Genomic DNA, 17,707 nt, shown 5'->3' with positions numbered 1-17,707 from the left:
CACCGGTTTTGTTGGATTGTCACATGGTCCTCTCTGTGGCCCCGTCTCCGTGTGGCCAAATGGAAACAAATGCTTTAAATCAGAGGGGTGATGAGAACGTACTCGATGGAAGCAGGAAAAAAGGTGCACAAGCAGAGGAGGAGAAAGACAGAGGAAAGAAAAGTCGTAGAGTTAGAGACGATAGAATGGCAATAAGTCAGAGCAACAGTAACGGAGTGAGAATATAATGTTACCGAAACCTACAACTGCATTACGTAGCAATTTCACTGAATTTCTAGATTTGCACTGTCTGCCCAATGGTCTGTGTTTGTTGTGTTGAAGAAAAAACATTAGAGATGACGATTAAGTTGAAGCAGGGGAAGAAGAAGATGTATATTTTGGGGACCAACACAGTGGTGGGGAGGGACGATGGGGGAGGGGGGGGGGGGGGGGGGGGGGTTTGAATGTAGAGAAGCTTACTACTGTATACGTAACATGACAGAGGGGTGTAGAATGGAGGGGAAAAAAACTATGTGCTAAAAATGAAACTTCACTTTGAGAAAACACTTTGGGAGTCTGCTGTTTTTGTGTCACTTCTTCTCTATCAGTTACAATCCTCTCAACAACAGGCACAATTCATGTTTCTTAACCATTTCATATTCTTATATAATGCGTTATGGCGGGTAGTTGAACACACAAATATTTTCCTCCGGTGTTGGTAGAAAATGAAAAACTGGACTAAAATCTTATTGGGTGATGTTATTTTGCAAAAAATGTTTTAGCTCCAAACCTGTTTTACCCTTTTGCTGAGCATTTCAAATGCTATACAGTTTGGATTTATTTTCCAACTGTTTCAGGCAACCATTGATTTACATTCATTTCCATATTGTGGTAAAGTAAATTGCGTAATTCAAACTTTAACTTTCACAATTTGCTTGGGATGAGTAATTCAGCATAATTAAAAACAATCATTGCATTATCTGTTCGAATGAACGACTATAGAACTCCAAAGAGTTCAAAATTTCCGTCCTTTGTTTTCACCAATATCCTTAGTACTGACAATCCTCACATCATTGAGTGGAGACAAATGTTGGATAAAGAACTGCACACACGCACACACACACACACACACACACACACACACACACACACACACACACACACACACACACACACACACACACACACACACACACACACACACGCACGCACTCATGGCTCAAGCACTCATGCACTCATACAGAGAGATACAGGCTGAGGTTAAGAAAACATAGACAAGCATCAGTTTTTTCCAGGGAGTCTCCATTATTTCTGGCTTAGGGTCTCTAATGGTATTTCATTGTAATTGCTATGATGTCAGAGTGTCCGTTCGCCCTAATGGCCTTCTAAAAACAACAACAAGGACAGATTGGTTCCATTCACCGGTTGTTGTCCGGGCAGAGAGACACAGGAGTCCAGCTGCTCAGATCCTCGCAAGATCTTCAGCTGAAGAGGTGGGACGAGTTTTTTCTCTAACATCCATTAAGTGTTGAGCAGGTATGTAACATCCATTTGGACTTATACTCAACTATTTTTAAACTGCTTTAGGGACATTAGATATACATAATTATGTTAGCAGGCTATTTTACCCTACAGTGTAGTTCCATAGCTTATTGGAAGTTATTGTACTCACCCTGTAGTGTTTCTCATTGCGTATGAATCTCTTCATGCACAAAGTATTTTTATGTCAGTGTTTTGTTTCTTATTAAGCATTCTGCGGTCTGCCTGAATTGAGGTGATTCTAGTTGTTTTAGTGCAATTAAAGTGGTCTGTGGAAGAGTAATTAAGCAGATGTCTCCAGTGGCAATAAATAAATGGCCGTTGATGTTGATTGAAACAAGAAATGAAAACTGACATTTTAAGCGTGTTGGTGAAATAACTGAGCCGTCACATTTCTTCAAAAGAAAATTTAGAGGATTTTGTTGTTGTCTTTTCGGAATTGGAAACTTTTAGTTTCATTTAAGTAGCCATTACCCATTGAAATAATTACTTATTTTGTTGTTGAATAGATACAGTGAATAGACTTTATTGACTGCAATAGCCATAATAAACACTAGAGGAAGCTGTGAGTCACAATGAATGTCATGGTGTACTGCTCTAGAAGTTTTTTTTCTTTTCCTTTTTTGGATCAACTTCCTCTGTATATGTGAAGTATTGCCAGTAATATCTTTAGCGAGTTAGCAGTATTCAAAGTAAACATGACAAAAAAAAGGCGTCTTTTATTTTGAAGGTGAAGGATTTTCCCTTCAGGTAGCGAAGATCACAGGTTGCCAAAGCCATGAGATATAATGGATGTAAATATATAAAAATGAGTATTTTTTACATCAAAGATACTTAAATATTTTTGCCGCTACCAGCATGCATCTTCAACCCCTGTCCCTCCTCCTCCTCCTCCTGGTTGCCGGGGCAGCAGAGGTATGCCTTGGCTTGACAACCACACTTCACGACTTCCGAGGCTGCGCAGTGCGAGAGTTCTCCTTTGTGGCCCAGAAGCCGGGCTGCAAGGGACTGCGCATCAGCACAGAGGCTTGCTGGGGCCGCTGTCACACCTGGGAGGTAACTTTTGTCCCACACACATACACACATACACACAGCAAAGTGACAGAACATCAGTCCCATGTCACACTCATGGCTATTGCTATTTCTTCCATAATACTGGAATTGTGAAACATGAAATAAACGATTTGTGGCCCAAGACTAAACCCAAAGAGGGCCAGTGACCACTTATCGGCTCAGACTCGTATGTTATTGTCTTTTGATGTGCTTAAATCACTCCAAGAAAAAAAAGATACAAGATTCAGATTCAAAGTCTTGAGAGGAGACAAATCTCTGAATCTGCAAGAAAAGAGCTGCCTCGAGCACAGCTGGACGTTGCTCATTGTTGATACAAATCTAATCTGATGCTCATCCGTAGGTGGACTTTTAACTCCCTCTTTACCCAAATAGATGTAATTGAAAGCTCAGGGAAGAACTAGGAAGTCGACCTTTGTCAAGCCACAAATTCCAAGCTGTGTGTTTGTTTGTGTGTGTGAACCTTGCAGAAACCTGTGCCGGATCCCCCTTACATCCATCGACACCATCGCGTGTGCACCTACAGCCGCATCCGCCACATGACCGCCCGCCTGCCGGGCTGCCTGCCCAACGTCTCCCCTCTCTACCACTATCCCATGGCTCTGCACTGCCACTGTGCCGGCTGCTCCACACAGGACACAGAGTGTGAGACCTTCTGATGGGCGGGGACACTTCCAGCCAACAGTGGTGTCAACAGTTTTGCTGATGTGAGAGGCCCTGAATAAAATGATGAAATCAAGGCATTTGAGCAAGTGTGATACTTGACATGTGGTGACCTAGAAACGTGTACCCTGAAGATATGCGTGTATTATACATCTACATGTAAGAGAGGAGGTGTAACCGAAAAAGCATTTTATTTAAAGTGTCAATACTTGAAATCTGGAGGTGAAAAAAATGTTTTATAACTTCTCAATGTCCTCTTTGTTGAAATTGATTTTATACTCTCACGGCACAGTTTTATATATTAACCTGTGTAATTTGTCATATTTTGCCGCTTGGACAGAAACCTGGCGAAAGTCATGCGAGATGGATGAGATTAGTCAGAGCCCGCGAATACTTGATGACAGGAAGTATAATACTTTTATCTTATTCCTCCTATGGGATGTTTTTTTACTTTATTACAGAGTCAATTCCATTACTTGTTCTATGACAATGTTATATTGTATTAGTTAGAGCTCAAAAGTCAGTAAATCAGTCTGTATTGGTCACTGAGTGAATGCTTCTTACATTATCTGCTGTCCATATCTGGTTTACCAGGGTGGATCATAGCTGATGGTATTTTCAAACTATGAGACCAGTGATGGGACTGCCTGAGAGAATATAATAAAATTGTCATATCTGCTGATGCATATTCACCTAGTTACTCATTGCACTGCTACATACAGCGGGTGAAATAAGTATTGAACAGGTCACCATTTTTCTCAGTAAATACATTTCCAAAGGAGCTATTTTCACCAGATGTGGGTAAAGGCCCAAGTAATACATACATACAAAGAAACCAAAACAAAGAAGTTCAGAAATAAAGTTATGTGTAATGTGTAAAAAGTATTAAACACATGAAGAAAGGGAGGTGCAAAAAGGTCTGGAAAGCCAAGACAACAGCTGAAAACTATCAGTAATTAAAAAGCAATCCAGAACCTTGTCAGTGCAAATTAATATCAGCTGGTTCAGTCCCAACTGATGGGCCACAAAAAGGTCTCATTGCCAAAGTGTCACACAAGACACATCCTATGATGGGTAAAAGCAAAGAGCTGTCGCAGGACCCAATGATGCCATCGGTTTTAGGTGCATGTCTAAGCTTCTGAATGTTCCAGTGAGCACTGTTGGGGCCCTAATACGGAAGTGGAAAGACAATCATTTTACCGTAAATTTGTTTCGGCCAGGTGCTCATCGCAAGATTTCTGACAGAGGAGTGAAAAGAATAATCAGAAGAGTTGTCCAAGAGCCAAGGACCACTTGTGGAGAGCTTCAAAAAGACCTGCAATTAGCAGGTACTGTCGTCTCAAAGAAAACAGTAAGTAATGCACCGCCATGGCCTGTGTGCACGCTCACCACGCAGGACGCCATTGCTGAAGAAAAAAAGCATGTTGAAGCTCGTTTTTAAAGTTTGCTGCACGACATTTGGAAAAGCCAGTGAAGTACTGGGAGAATGTAGTAAACACCATACCAACAGTAAGGTTTGGAGGTGGGAACATCATGGTGTGGGGCTGCTTTTCAGCAAATGGTACTGGGAAACTTCACATGATTGAAGGAAGGATAAATGGGCAAATTTACAGATTCATTTCTTGAAAGAAATCTGCTGCCATCTACCAGGATGATGAAGATGAAACGAGGGTGGACATTTCAGCAAGACAATGATCCCAAACACACAGCCAAGGAAACTCTCAACTGGTTTCAAAGTAAGAAAATAAAGCTGCTAGAATGGCCCAGCCAATCACCTGACTTAAATCCTATTGAAAATAAATGGAATGAACTGAAGATCAAGATTCATAGAAGAGGCCCACGAAACCTTCAAGATTTGAAGACTGTTTGTGTGGAAGAAGAAAGTCACACCAGAGCAATGCATGAGACTAGTTTCTCCAGACAGGAGGCGTCTTGAAGCTGTCATTAACAACAAAGTATTGAATAAATATCAGTAAGTGTGTTCAATACTGTATCCCTGTGTCATTTCACATTATTACACATAACTTCATTTTGGTCTCTTTGTATGTACTATGTATTACTTCATCTGGTGAATTTCATTTCAATAGCTCTTTTGGAAATATATTTACTGAGAGAAATGGTGACGTGTTCAATACTTATTTAGGTATTGAACTTAATTAACCTTAGGTTTAAGGTTAATTAAGTTAGTATACAGTCCCCTCAATGTGAGAAAAGTGAGAATAAAAAAAAGACTTCACAGTTGCAGAATAGAAATTTATTGAAATACAATGTCATCACAAACTATACAGTGCATTCTGTCTCTTTTCATTTCCAACATTATTTGGTTTCATCAATAGATACTATTTACAAAATGTCCTTTAGTTCAAATTCATAAATATAAATAAAAGGTGTACATTCTTTGGTCTCTTGTATTTGTAGTGGTTATTGCAAAGAATGAAACTGCTTGAATACATGATGTTGATGTTGATTTCAGAGGTTGGCTGTATATTTACTGTTTTGTTGTTGAATGGTGGTCAGTGCGACGCAATGTAAAGTTGCCATTCATTGTGCCATAATTGAAAATGTGAAAGTGGGAAATAAGTCATTGGTTTTTGGTGGTAGTGAGTGATTTACTCTCGATTATAAACTCTAGCGTACCCGTGCACTTACACTTGCTCCTGTGACATTACTGTAGGTACAAACGGTGGTGTGACTGCTCTAACCTCCATTAGGTCACACTTTACAAAAACACACCCACGCAAATCGTTACAATCTTTTGAACTTCCCATTTTGATCTTATTTGTAAGTCCCTGGCTGGTGTTACTCTGCCTGAATATCAAAGTCACATGGTTAATCTGCAGAGATTATTCCATCACTTGTGAACATGAATGACACACTGGTTTGACACATTCAGTTCCTCAACATCCAAAACAAATCGAAATAGATAGCAGAAGGGTTGTATTTCAATTATTTATGAGTTTGTAGCACTTAACTGACTAAATGTGGCTCTTATCCCGGTATACATTAGCTATGCACTACACCCTCTTGTTGGGTCAGTAGCGGGACTTGCGGCACATGTCACAGCGACACACCTTAGCCGACAGGATCTCTATTTCGTCATGGTGACGACCTCGGGGGCAGTCCAGGCGGACTTTGACCTGAGGGGAAGTCGAGCAAGAAGACGTGAGCAACCGGTTTAAAAATGCCAATCCCCAAACACTGTAGTTTAACCCCACGTCAACAATTCCTCTCACCTTAGTGTCCTTGCTGATGGTGCAGCATCGGGAAGCCGAGGTGATGTTGTGGGTGAAGTTGGAGGCCACCAGCACAGAGTACCTGGATGGGAAGGCGCTGGACTCGCAGTAGCCCACGCAGGCGTAGACAAGGTGGGTGCCTTTACATGTGCCCCGGCGGTCACTGCGGATGGTCACGTTGAAGGCTGGAGTGGGGAGAGAAGGTTGGGACGGATGAGCGAGGGTAAACGGAGTCAAGCCTCCTGTGAGTGTTTGGGATTTTCCACTTAAAGAAATGAGAACGACATTGTCAAATCTATTGCGATAAGCTGAAATAAACTGCTGAGACATATCATTAAGTTAGAAGGACTCTTTGATGCTGTTTTTCAACCCTCTGGAGAAACATTTAAAGAACTGTGTGTTCCTCACGGTGCAGGTGGCACCCTGGGGTGAGGCTGTCGTAGCTCCGACCAATGGGAGAGAAAAGCAGGATGAGTGACATCACCGGTAGGACCAGCAGGCAGAATTGTGAGGTCATGCACAGCAACATCTGGATGGCGGCCTGGAGGAAGCAAACAGAGTGTTTAGGACGTTACTGTGACTCAAAACTGTCTGTTTGAGCTCTTTATGCAGAAATGATTTAGACTCAGACTTATTTTGGGGCTTTTCTTCAATCTTTGCTTTTGGTCCAGTGAGAAAGCACAAATAACCCTAACCCTTCCGAGGGGGAATCCCCACCCTGCGCGTCTGCCTGGTTGTCACTCGGTTGAGTTACAGCTAATGTGAATAAAAACAATGCAGTCTTTACAATTTCAATATGCCTCATTGACTACCTGCTACCTGCTGACACATGCATGCGCACACATCTCCCCCACACCGACACTGTCAGACGTCCCATGGCTGCACAGCAACAACGTCAGACACCTGTCATCAATTAATTCTTTGAGAGACAGAAAAGCCGAGGGAGCCTTTATGTGCGTTTCCCCTCCACACGCGTTAATGCACAGAATGCATGCTCTTGAGTCGATGTCCATGCATGCATGTGGTCATTATCCCACCCCCCCTCCCACAGGCCCCCTCACACACACAGACACCACCACGTGCGTAAACAATAAAGTCATGTTTTCCTTAGAATTTGGTGATCCCGACCCTTGCCCTCTAAAGTGGCGGCTCTCTCCAGCTCGGCTTCCCCTGTGACTGGAGCTTTGGGACTTGGCGATGTGGTGATGTTGGAAGGACCCTGTGGATGCCATTAACGCTGCTGGTACCAACAAACTAACGGGTCAGGACTGTGTGTGTGTGTGTGTGTGTGTGTGTGTGTGCTGATGGGGCAGGTGGAAATGCCCAGCATTTAAATGTTCGAGACCACCAGAATAGCTGAAGCAATATCTTCCTCAGAAAAGCCACGTAATGTCCTTCCGAACAATACACTAAACAATGCGTCTTTAAAACAACCCTCGGAACTGAAGAATCTGATCACTGCCAGAAGGAACTACGTCTGAACATTGTTTGAAATTGTGAGGTAGAATTTCTTCAATTTAAAGCACTCACCTTATTTTCTATTCTGTCTAATTTAGCATACATTGTTTAAATGTTTTACTCCATAGACCGTACTGACCAACAGGTTGCAGTAGAAGATGTTATTTTAAGTTGAAATAATACAATCGCTGATGTAATTTAGACAGTCTGCCTCAGTCGATACGGCTGTAATTAGTGTCTATTTGCAAATAACCTTTTTACTTAATAATGATCATAAACTGGAATGAAACATTTTTTCCTTCTTTTTGTGCATTTCCTTTGGCAAGTGAGAAAAACCAAGAAAGGAGACATCTGTCCTTTCTGGTGTCTAAAAAAAAAAAATGAATGCGTTGTTTTAAAAATGGTATATTGTCTTGTAAATCAAAGTCATCACAGTAGTGGAAAGTTTCAAAATAAAGGCCCCCAAATGTGTGCATATATCAAGAAATAAATAGACTTAAAATGGACCATTTATAAATTTGCTAACTGTAGTAATATAATTGTTGATAAAAATACACACGGCATAAGTCCGAAATACAGGATGAGATTGTGAATAAACATAAAGACAAATAAAAGGCTGAAAAGGTGAATTTTCCTAGCAGGAACATAGTTTTGCTGATGAATACAAAAACTCAAATACTAGATTCTATGAATATAATCTTGGAGACCACAGCCTAAATGTCACAGAACAAGCATTTAAAGGTGTATTCCACCAACCAAGACTATTGCAGTGAACTTGATGGTTGCAGGTGTAAAGAGCAGCAGAGTCTTACCTGAAGACGTGAAGCGGAGAGTGCAGCTTCTGGATTGGAGAAGCGACCGACAGGTGTGTGTTTGTGTGTGTGTGTCTGCTCGGAGCCTCATGCAGGGATATAAGTAACACAGGTAAGAGCCAAGGCACTTATAGCTCAGGACACACCCACAATTAGAGAGCTGAGAGTGTGTGAATCGTTTTCTTTTTCTCCTTTTCAACCGATCCCTCTACACGAAAAAAAAAGGTGGAATCAACTAGATAATTATAACAAAAATAGCCTCACTTCCCTCTTTAACGTCTTCCTCCTGCAGTGTGTTACCGTCTCCCCGTCCCCTCCACCCTCCCCTTCCACCGCTCTCTGTTATTCAACCTTTAGGGGGACCGCTGCTGTGACACAGAGGAAAACTAGATAGGTTTTCCATCAGCGCACCACCACAATAGTAAGAAGTCACAAAGCTTTACCGTGCACGCATGCATTGGGACTATGCATGCAAAATCACACAAAGAAAATCCAATTCTGGGCCTCAGTTGCCAGTCGATACAGGGAACTAATAAATACACTGAATGGGAGACCTCACACACACACACACACACACACACACAAAGTGTGCCTGGGATTTCCATTTGTGGGCGCAGGAGGAAGGACAGGGTCGGGTCAGAAGATATTGCTGGTTTGGGTCAACTCTGTGTGCGTTGTGTATGTGTGTGTGTGTGTGTGTGTGTGCGTGGCACATGATCGGTATATTGTGGGGAATGCCGGGCTCTGCTTCCTGTCCTTCTTGTCTTGCACCGAGGAAGCCAGCATAGCAACCGCCGTGTCCAAACTACAGCGGGTAAAGTCATCCTTTTAATAGACTCTCACGTGATTTGTTGGACATTTGCAGCCGTTTCTGGACACTTTGGTGACATGTCGCAAAGGTCACAAACACCACAGACGACTTTCATGGGGTTGCCAAAGACACAAAATGGATGTTCTTTGTCCTCTTGTGATGAGTTTTCACAAAAGAAGTAGGTTTCAGGGTCAAAGGAAGACATGTCTTACTTACTGGAACTGCAAGAATTAGAATCATTTGAGGCAATTTCTATGTTTTATTCTTTTTTCAATGGGTTTTGCCTTTGAGTCCCTAGAGAATTTGGGCTGGGTCTGAATCCTGAATCCCAATGAGACACTTTAGCATTGTGATATTGGGCCATGCAAATATACGACTTGATTTTCTAAAAACTATCCTTGTCTCAAAGAGTTTGATAAAACCTTCAGGATAACTAGAGTTCATTATAATATAAAATCAGTTGTAACATAGTAGTGGGAGGTGAACATGCGCATATACTTGTGAGTTAGCAGTAATTATCACTGTTTTATTGTATGTCTCCAGCTTCAGTAGCAGCCCCACATCTGCATTTTATCCCGAATCAGTTTCAGCAAGTCATCAGAGCTCGAGGCTATTCCTCCAGAAATACAAACTGCAGATGCTCGTTATGACCTTTGATTAACTGAAATGACAAAAGCTGAACCCACCACACATTTCCCGCAAGAAAAGCAATGTTATGAGTAATTCATCCAGGAAACGACAGCTTTTCTCCACTCAAACAAAACGTATAGTCCTTAAATCTAATATTCTTCAAAAAAGTAATATAAAAAGAAAAGGAAAAAATACACGTTATTTCTAGAAAATGAGTGAGATTAATGAGAATAAGGTATGTCACTGCAGTATAAATCAACTTCATTTAAATGGACTTGCTGTGCTGGAAAAATATTTCAATTTTTCAAAAAAGAAACTCAAGACTTAGACAATTACAGACAAAAACGTTTTTTTCAACAACCCTCCATTAAAATAAGCAAACATACAATACATTTTTCCCACGCTGATTGAGACAGAACCTAAATCCACATGGTACACCTGTACCATAGAGCTCTATTATTACCAAAAATGATTAAAAAACACTTTGCTCTAAGCAAACAAAACCCATGAACAAAATGCATAAACAACTTTAAGCTACTTGTTAGAAGCCACCAGACAGATGTTTCCTGACACATTTGAATTTGGAGAATAAAATATTTAAATCTCTTAATACCATTACAGAAAGAACAGGTTGCAGTGCTCATTTAATTACCGATTCAAGAGAGATGCCGCGACTCCCAGCGCTGCACACTCCCATTCTCCCTCTCACACACTCACACAGACACACCTTCTAAGGAAAACACAATTATCATCTTATGGCCCCTCTACCCCAAACATTGGCAATCTAGTTATGTCAATGGAAAACGGAATGTGTGACATCATCACCTAAACCCCCTCACCTACACACCACTCTTAGTGTGTTGACTGTGAGTTGCAGTCTGTTTCTTCTGATTCCATGCCAACCAGAGAGAGAGAGAGAGGGAGAGAGGGACTATAAATCTGATTGGCCTACAGCACCTCATCAGGAGAGAATGAGACGAGTTTGTTAAACTGGAGACCCTCTTGTAGTCAAAATGCACACACACACACACACACACACACACACACACACACACACACACACACACACACACACACACACTGCACCAGTGTGACTCAGTGGGGTGACCGATGTTTGTATCGTTCTGTGCCCCGTCGCCCTCGGCTGCCGTGGAAACCGTGGCGTCTTGAATAACTATAATATCATTAATGTGTCCGCTTCCACTTCTGCCCTGTTATTTTAATCTCACTGTGTGTGTGTGTGTGTGTGTGTGTGTGTGTGCTAATGAAAGTATATGATGTATGTGTGTGTGTGTGTGTCTGTTATTTCAAGTGCTACATGTGTGCACATGATTATGTCTGACAGGATATTGTGTGTGTGGTCAAAGTGCGTAAGTAGATGTGAGTTTAAGATTATGTGTGTGTTATTTGGGCTCTATGACAATGTAAGGAGAGGATTAGGCAAAGTTTTCCTGTATCTAAGACAATGTTTCAGTCCAGTTGACCCATTTACCCCCACATATAAACACACGCATGGACACGTGCATGTCGGAACACACACACACACACACGCGCACACACACTCACATCCAAACAAAGATAGAACAATTTTCTATTTTAGATTGACAGAAGGGAAGTGGAGTTTCCACAAGGTGATACTCAATAAAGAATAAATCAAATGAAAGTAAAGTTAAATGTAGCAGAGTTTAAGACGGAAAATCAAGTGAATAGGGGGGAAAAACGCTCATGAAAGTAGATGAAGAAGAAATCATTTCCACAATGAGGTCACTGATTTAGTGGTAAGAAGAGAACTATACACAAAAGTAGAGAAGTCATTCATAGCAGCAAGGTCTCCATACATCTACATTTGTGAATGAACAGAAACATTAAATCACAAAAAAACAACCCATGGAAACAAAGAGATAACTGTATTTATTGCTTATGGTATCAATAAAGAGCTACAACAAAAAGCTGAAACAGAACTTCCAATAATAAGTGCAACAGATGAAATCTCAGCTAAAAACGTATTAAACTTAAAACGTATTTGTTGGTTAACTTTATCCAAACAAACCCTGGTGCGTTTCCACTGCTGCGACCAGTAACATCTCCGGTCCCTCTACCACCGCCCTCAGGGTTTTCTGAAGAGCAAGGAGAAGGGGAAGATTCCTCTGCAAGGAGAAAAGGAGAGAGAGGAAGAGAGAGAGAGTGTATTCAAACCAAAACTACACTTGTGATTAATGCAACTGTGGGCTCATGCCATAAGTCTGCTACTGCATATCATTATTACCATAAAGAGACCACATTTGTAAGATTGCTTGGCGTGCCTGTCAGTGCGGAAACACTCTTGTCAGTCTTTTAATGCGCCTCTGGCGTTTCGGCTTGTCTCAACAGACTTTTCACAGGGATATTGTAATTTCCGTGCTTATAATAGCTGGATTTCCCCGATCCATTTGAATCTTTGTCAACTTTATTCTTTCAGATGAAAGGTACCAATTAGCGCTCGGTTCTCCCGTGGGTGCAAAAGTAAAATCTACAGCGACATCACCCCCGTCCAACGATATCAACGGAACCCCGGACGGATCTGCTGCGCGGGGGGGGTCTGCTCAGCCTGCTCAGGCTTAATGTGACGTCATACCGACCTGACCAGTCGACTCAACATCCCCGGCCTGGCGGGCGTCTCGGCCACGGAGCCAAGCTCCTGGTCAAGCTCCTCCTCCTCCTCTCCCATGTGCCGCATGGACCCACAGGGCACTTCATCCGCAGTCCTTCTTCCTCTGACCGTGTTCACACCTGCTTTCTGCCGGCGTTCATCAAACGCCGTGGAAGCCTTCTGAGGTAGAGGGTTAGAATGAGTTGAACAGATATGTGTTTTGCCGTTCGCTGCCCCCTCTCACTGAATGGTGATCAATTACGGCTCTGCAAGTGCAACTACTGAGGCTTTGCATGGGGCTGTAGTAAGAGCAATAATCCACATACAAAGAGCCTGTGTTCATGCCTTGACCTCGAGCTTCATCTGCTGTAATTTAAGCCGCTAAACGTTAGAATTCCCAAGTTATCTAGCTCGGGTTTCCATATGATATTTCTTTTCTGTATTATTATAAGGCATAGGGTTAGCCTGATTATTATGTATGTCGTCATCCAAGCGACAACCTAAGACTCATTTGCAAGTTGTTATGTTGTATTCATACGAATAAACAAAATCATTTAAAATCTTGACTTCTTCAATTGAAGGGAATGAACATATCTTATCATGTCTTGGTCTTTTCTCTAGAATTTGTTGTGCAATCAGAACTTGATAATCATTCATTTTCCTACACTCAATCATTTTAAAAGCTTGCAGTCCTGTATCGGCACTTCATTTCTCAGAAAACAACTATTGTTAGGCAGACATAATAAGTTAAAATCATTGTTTCCACTTGTAACAAACAAAAGGGGAAAAGGAGTTGACAACTGTGAAAAAAAAAACCCAGAATTGAGGATGAGATGAAAGGCCGTGGACGAGAAGGGAGCAGAGCGGAGGGCAATTTGGGGACTTTGGTGCTTGTCAATCTGAAGCACATCAGCAGAAGAAAACACTCTCACACACACGATAACTCACGTACACTGTGGCTGATGTAATGTTATTAATAACCTTAATCACACTTGTTATCCTACCTGTCTGCGCTAATGTTAGCCCGGGGCCACGGCACAGACAGAGATGCTACCAGTGAGGGTGTTTACATAGGCGGTACGGAGGAAACAAAAGGGTATTAGGAGACGGAAGTTGGAAGAATTGTTGGAATCACTTCATTCTAAACTGTGGGCTTATTCATTTGTGACAAATCATTTAAGCAGTTTAATGTGATGAGTAAAAAACTGAAGTGATCCAATGGCTGTAAATGAATCACCTTGTCAACATGTCCTGGATCCTCTCCGACCTGCTTCTGTGCATGTGGGCAGTGCAGGGAAGGTCTGCTAGAAGTTGGACACAACCTAGTTTATTCTCACATTATCAGAACAATGACTGTCAATTACATGTTGGTTAATTAAAAGGCTGGATTTTGCATCCCAAATCTACAATGTCTGTTGGATGACCCCTTGTGTGAGTGCTCACCAACCTATTGAGAATATTCTCTTTTCTGTTCTAGTTTCAAGTGGGTTTAACACAAAAACAAACCACCTGACACTATCAGAGACACACACACACACACACATCAATGAATGCCGTCAGTGAAATGTGTACTCTACTCGTTTTGCACCCTTCTGTGGACATGTAAGTGTAATGGCCAATGTGCCGAATATACTTCAATAATTCAATGAGAATGATTTAATGGAACTTGATTTCCTGTGAACTGATGCTTGAGGCCCTAATGCTTGCAGGATGTTTACAAAGTTTGTGCACCAGAGTGTGTCATCCTCCACTTCAAAAAGATGACACGATCCTGTTTACATTAGTTGGTGTGTGAGCATTTTAAATCATAGTTTCCGCCCCACTGATTTGACAGTCAGTGAGATTGAGGTGGCGCCTGTCAGCCTCCTGTCTGTTTCGTAACTGCAAGAATCACTGGAGTGTGTGTGTGTGTGTGTGTCAGCGCAAACAGGACAGAAGTCAGAATGGATATGTCAGTGATAGCAAGAATAAGAAAAAGTATTGTGTTGTTGCACATTCATTCAAATCTAAAACACTTCAAAAAACTATATCGCAAATTCAAATGTGACCGTTTTTGTGGCCACAATATAGGTTTTTAGTCACTACCCGCCTTCCCAAAGATTTTCCCAACCATGTACTTGTAGTTCCTTGGAAGGCTAAAAGTGTTCAAAAATGTTCCAGATAAGCTGCACAGTAGTAAAGAGAGCACTCACCCAAGCACCGAAACCTTGCCCTGAGCCTCCATGTCCTCGTGTAACTCCTTTAGAATGGCCTCCTCTAGTGGTGAATCCCTCCTACGGCGCTTCGAAGGGGGTTCAGACACACGGTGGAAAGGCTTTGCGACGTCTTTCTGCTAGAAAACAAGCAATGGTGCACTGTTCATGATGCGTGATTGGGGTCGGACTCTCGATCATCTCATTTAAAACAATCCGATATAGCAGCCCTGTACCTCAGTGAGATTTGTTGATTTTCTGTTCTTATTGTTACATTGTTGATTTAACTAGATGGTAATGTTTGACAACCTGGGCTTTTATTAACATGTCATATAAAACTCGATTTTTATTAAAACACTTTAATGCTCTGGCCTGTGGTTCTTTTCACACTGTTTTGTTAGAATAACAAAAAGAAAACACTCACTGGGCGTAAATTCTCTGCCGCTTGCTTTGCTCCCTCTGCAAGACAATTTGAGATTTGAGACATTTCCATGTGTGAATAGCATCTTGTTGATCTGTTTTTGTGCAAACATCAGATTGAAACTCTGCATGTAGATGCTCAGCTAACCAGGAGCACTGGCCCCAGGTATGAAGTCAAGGCTAAACCTTTGTGATCCCTTCACTGATTTGCCTGTTAGAATTAGACAAGCTGTTGATGCTATTTATTAACATGTCATTGTGCTTGAGCACGTCCGGGACCTCTATAGCCATGCAGCCTAAAAAGCTGTGAGCGCTTGTAACGATAACATGTAATGTCCTGTGCATGGGTCGTGCCGATGCAACGGCGTAAGCTGTAAGCCTTTTGTCCCACGTGAGTTGATCCTTACCATTCTGTGGGTTTTTCTCCAGGTAGAGGACAAGACTAAACGGGTAAGCTCTCAGCCTCCTCTCCCCGTGTGTGCACGTCACCTTCGACGCTCCCTCCCACGGCTTCTTATCTGGTCGTTACAGTTAAGAGGGAAACAGTAAACTGCCCCGTGAATGAGCACCTTGATGGGCGGAGGTGGAGGATCACTAGCTGGGTTAGAGGATACAAGGGAAGACATTGAAGTGGGCACTAGAGAAAGGTTGGAGACTGTCCAGGTTGCCAAGCACGGCCCTGATGATTTCCTGACAACCGAGAAGAGAAAGTGAGAGAAAAGGTTCGAGAGATTTTGATACGGTGAGTCAAAACAATGATTGTGAATGCTGACTAAGCACACAAACAGTATTCATAATTACCTCCAGTTCCTCATGGAGGTTTTCTCCCACAGCCTCCTCTCCTCTGATGAAATATAAAATTACAATAGGTCAACAACACATATATTGCAAATCATTTGAACAGTTTCGGGTAACTTTAAAGCTGATAACCATAAAAAGGCCTTTCATACATCAGGGAATGCCTTTTCGCTGATGCAGAACACGCATTAAGGCGCCGACTCTTGTGCACAAATCCTTGAGTGTCAAAACTATTATAATTTAAAAGAAACTTGTCTTCTTCGGCTTTAACAAATTCCTAGATCAGTTGGGTCTCTTATGCTTCTATGTTACCCCCGAATAAAGGCAAAGGGTGCAACAGCAAAGTGGAGCAAAAACATCAATGCCTTCTCTCTCGCCTCAAGCTCAGTCCTCGCCAGCTTTAAAGATTAAAGAACTTTGTGCAATACTCTGCAGAATTTAATCTCGAGGAGAAAAGGGAGAGGGAAGCATGGAGTTTGCCAGGAGTGAGTTTAACATTGATCAATAGTCCTTCTCCTGCTAATATATGTGTGATATATGGATTCTGGGCTTGTATTGTGTTTGCTCCGCTGTCAAGGAGAAAACTACTCAAGTCTGTAGTTATTCTAATCCAGAGCTTTTGTTAAGAATTAGGTATCAAAGTATTTTCTCATTTCCTCACGCTGTTTTAGCTCTGGAAGGATTTGCACTTGAGCTTGGCCAAAATTGAATTATTTATTTTTTGGTTCTAATTAATTAAATAAAAAATTTAATTTACAGTGATGCTCATCTCAATTTGGAGTCAAATTACAGATGTGCAACTAGAGCTGCTTTAGTGTGAGGGCTAGCCTCAGATACTTCCATTATGTAATCAGTTCGACTTTTTAAAGTTTTGGGATTTGTCAGCAGTCTAGTTCTTGCTCTGGAACTATTCTTCTGGCTCTCACCAAAAGGATACACAGATATTAAGAATAAAAATAATAATGTGAGGATGTTAAGAACAAGGTCTTGCCTCAAGCTCCTGCCTCCGCTGATCTTGAACTTGTAGATCAAACTATCGGCTTTGAAGAATCGAGTTTCAGGCAAAGGAAAGGAGACGGCCTGCAGGGGCATGACTGACCTCATACGGTTTGGGAAACACAATAAGACATTATCAAAATAATATATGAATTCGTGGAGCTACGCCTCATAATTACTAGAAATGTTTGAACTGGTTTACCAAGTTAGCTAGCACCAGTATGCTATAACTGTCTTAACGAATGCAAAGCTCAAAAATGTTTGTTTTTGTCGCGGTCTTTTATTTACCGTAATATCAAGAGTCAGTGGCGAGCATCGATTTGGTGGGTATCCAGCGAACTGCCTTCAGCCTCCAACAGGACATTAACGGTTAACACCGTGACCGTCAATCAAACTCATGCCTCGTCTTGCGATTGGCTGGACACGGGCAGCTTCCCGCCTTCCAGTTGCTTCGCCTCCATTGATTAGCTAGATCT

At 41.9% G+C, this 17,707-nt stretch overlaps 3 protein-coding genes across 7 annotated transcripts; 1 reads left to right on the top strand and 2 right to left on the bottom strand.

The window, feature by feature from the left end:
• Positions 1–2,193: 2,193 nt before the first annotated feature.
• LOC119222184 (glycoprotein hormone beta-5-like) lies at positions 2,194–3,634 on the top strand. Its single transcript, XM_037478584.2, has 2 exons — positions 2,194–2,574; positions 3,060–3,634. The coding sequence occupies exons 1-2, from the start codon at positions 2,377–2,379 to the stop codon at positions 3,246–3,248; spliced, it is 387 nt and encodes a 128-aa protein (XP_037334481.1). The 5' UTR covers positions 2,194–2,376; the 3' UTR covers positions 3,249–3,634.
• Positions 3,635–5,589: 1,955 nt separating this feature from the next.
• Positions 5,590–7,038, bottom strand: gpha2 (glycoprotein hormone subunit alpha 2; the record flags this gene model as incomplete). The annotated part of the gene is made up of 3 exons (XM_062566353.1): positions 5,590–6,389; positions 6,486–6,670; positions 6,894–7,038. Coding segments are annotated over 3 exons (435 nt in total), but the record flags the coding sequence as incomplete, so codon positions are not given.
• Positions 7,039–11,888: 4,850 nt separating this feature from the next.
• On the bottom strand, positions 11,889–17,668 carry LOC119222300 (membrane-anchored junction protein). 5 transcript variants are annotated; one of them, XM_037478825.2, is made up of 10 exons: positions 17,520–17,668; positions 17,227–17,334; positions 16,239–16,281; positions 16,052–16,127; positions 15,845–15,955; positions 15,442–15,476; positions 15,018–15,157; positions 14,063–14,129; positions 12,815–13,005; positions 11,889–12,343 (listed from the first exon to the last, which is right to left on the bottom strand). In XM_037478825.2, the coding sequence occupies exons 2-10, from the start codon at positions 17,325–17,327 to the stop codon at positions 12,304–12,306; spliced, it is 804 nt and encodes a 267-aa protein (XP_037334722.2). In that variant the 5' UTR covers positions 17,328–17,334; positions 17,520–17,668; the 3' UTR covers positions 11,889–12,303. The 5 variants fall into 5 exon arrangements, with proteins under 5 accessions (XP_037334722.2, XP_037334723.2, XP_037334719.2 ...); XM_037478826.2 differs by having other exon boundaries at positions 17,227–17,329; XM_037478822.2 differs by lacking the exon at positions 17,520–17,668 and having other exon boundaries at positions 17,227–17,508.
• Between the last annotated feature and the right edge of the window lie 39 nt (positions 17,669–17,707).

The sequence above is a fragment of the Pungitius pungitius genome, chromosome 1 (assembly GCF_949316345.1).
Source record: "Pungitius pungitius chromosome 1, fPunPun2.1, whole genome shotgun sequence".
Classification (NCBI taxonomy): domain Eukaryota; kingdom Metazoa; phylum Chordata; class Actinopteri; order Perciformes; family Gasterosteidae; genus Pungitius; species Pungitius pungitius.
Note: the sequence above shows the minus strand (reverse complement) of the source record. Positions and strands in the feature narration are given on the sequence as shown.

Excerpts from the sequence above, each read along its gene's own strand:
- LOC119222300 (XM_037478822.2), bottom strand. The coding sequence starts at position 17,339 with ATGAGGTCAGTCATGCCCCTGCAGGCCGTCTCCTTTCCTTTGCCTGAA. Across the intron at positions 15,158-15,441 it reads CGGCAGAGAATTTACGCCCA|CAGAAAGACGTCGCAAAGCC; the intron begins GTGAGTGTTTTC and ends CTTGTTTTCTAG. Across the intron at positions 13,006-14,062 it reads ATCCAGGACATGTTGACAAG|AAGGCTTCCACGGCGTTTGA; the intron begins GTGATTCATTTA and ends CCTCTACCTCAG.
- LOC119222184 (XM_037478584.2), top strand. The coding sequence starts at position 2,377 with ATGCATCTTCAACCCCTGTCCCTCCTCCTCCTCCTCCTGGTTGCCGGG. Across the intron at positions 2,575-3,059 it reads GCCGCTGTCACACCTGGGAG|AAACCTGTGCCGGATCCCCC; the intron begins GTAACTTTTGTC and ends TGAACCTTGCAG.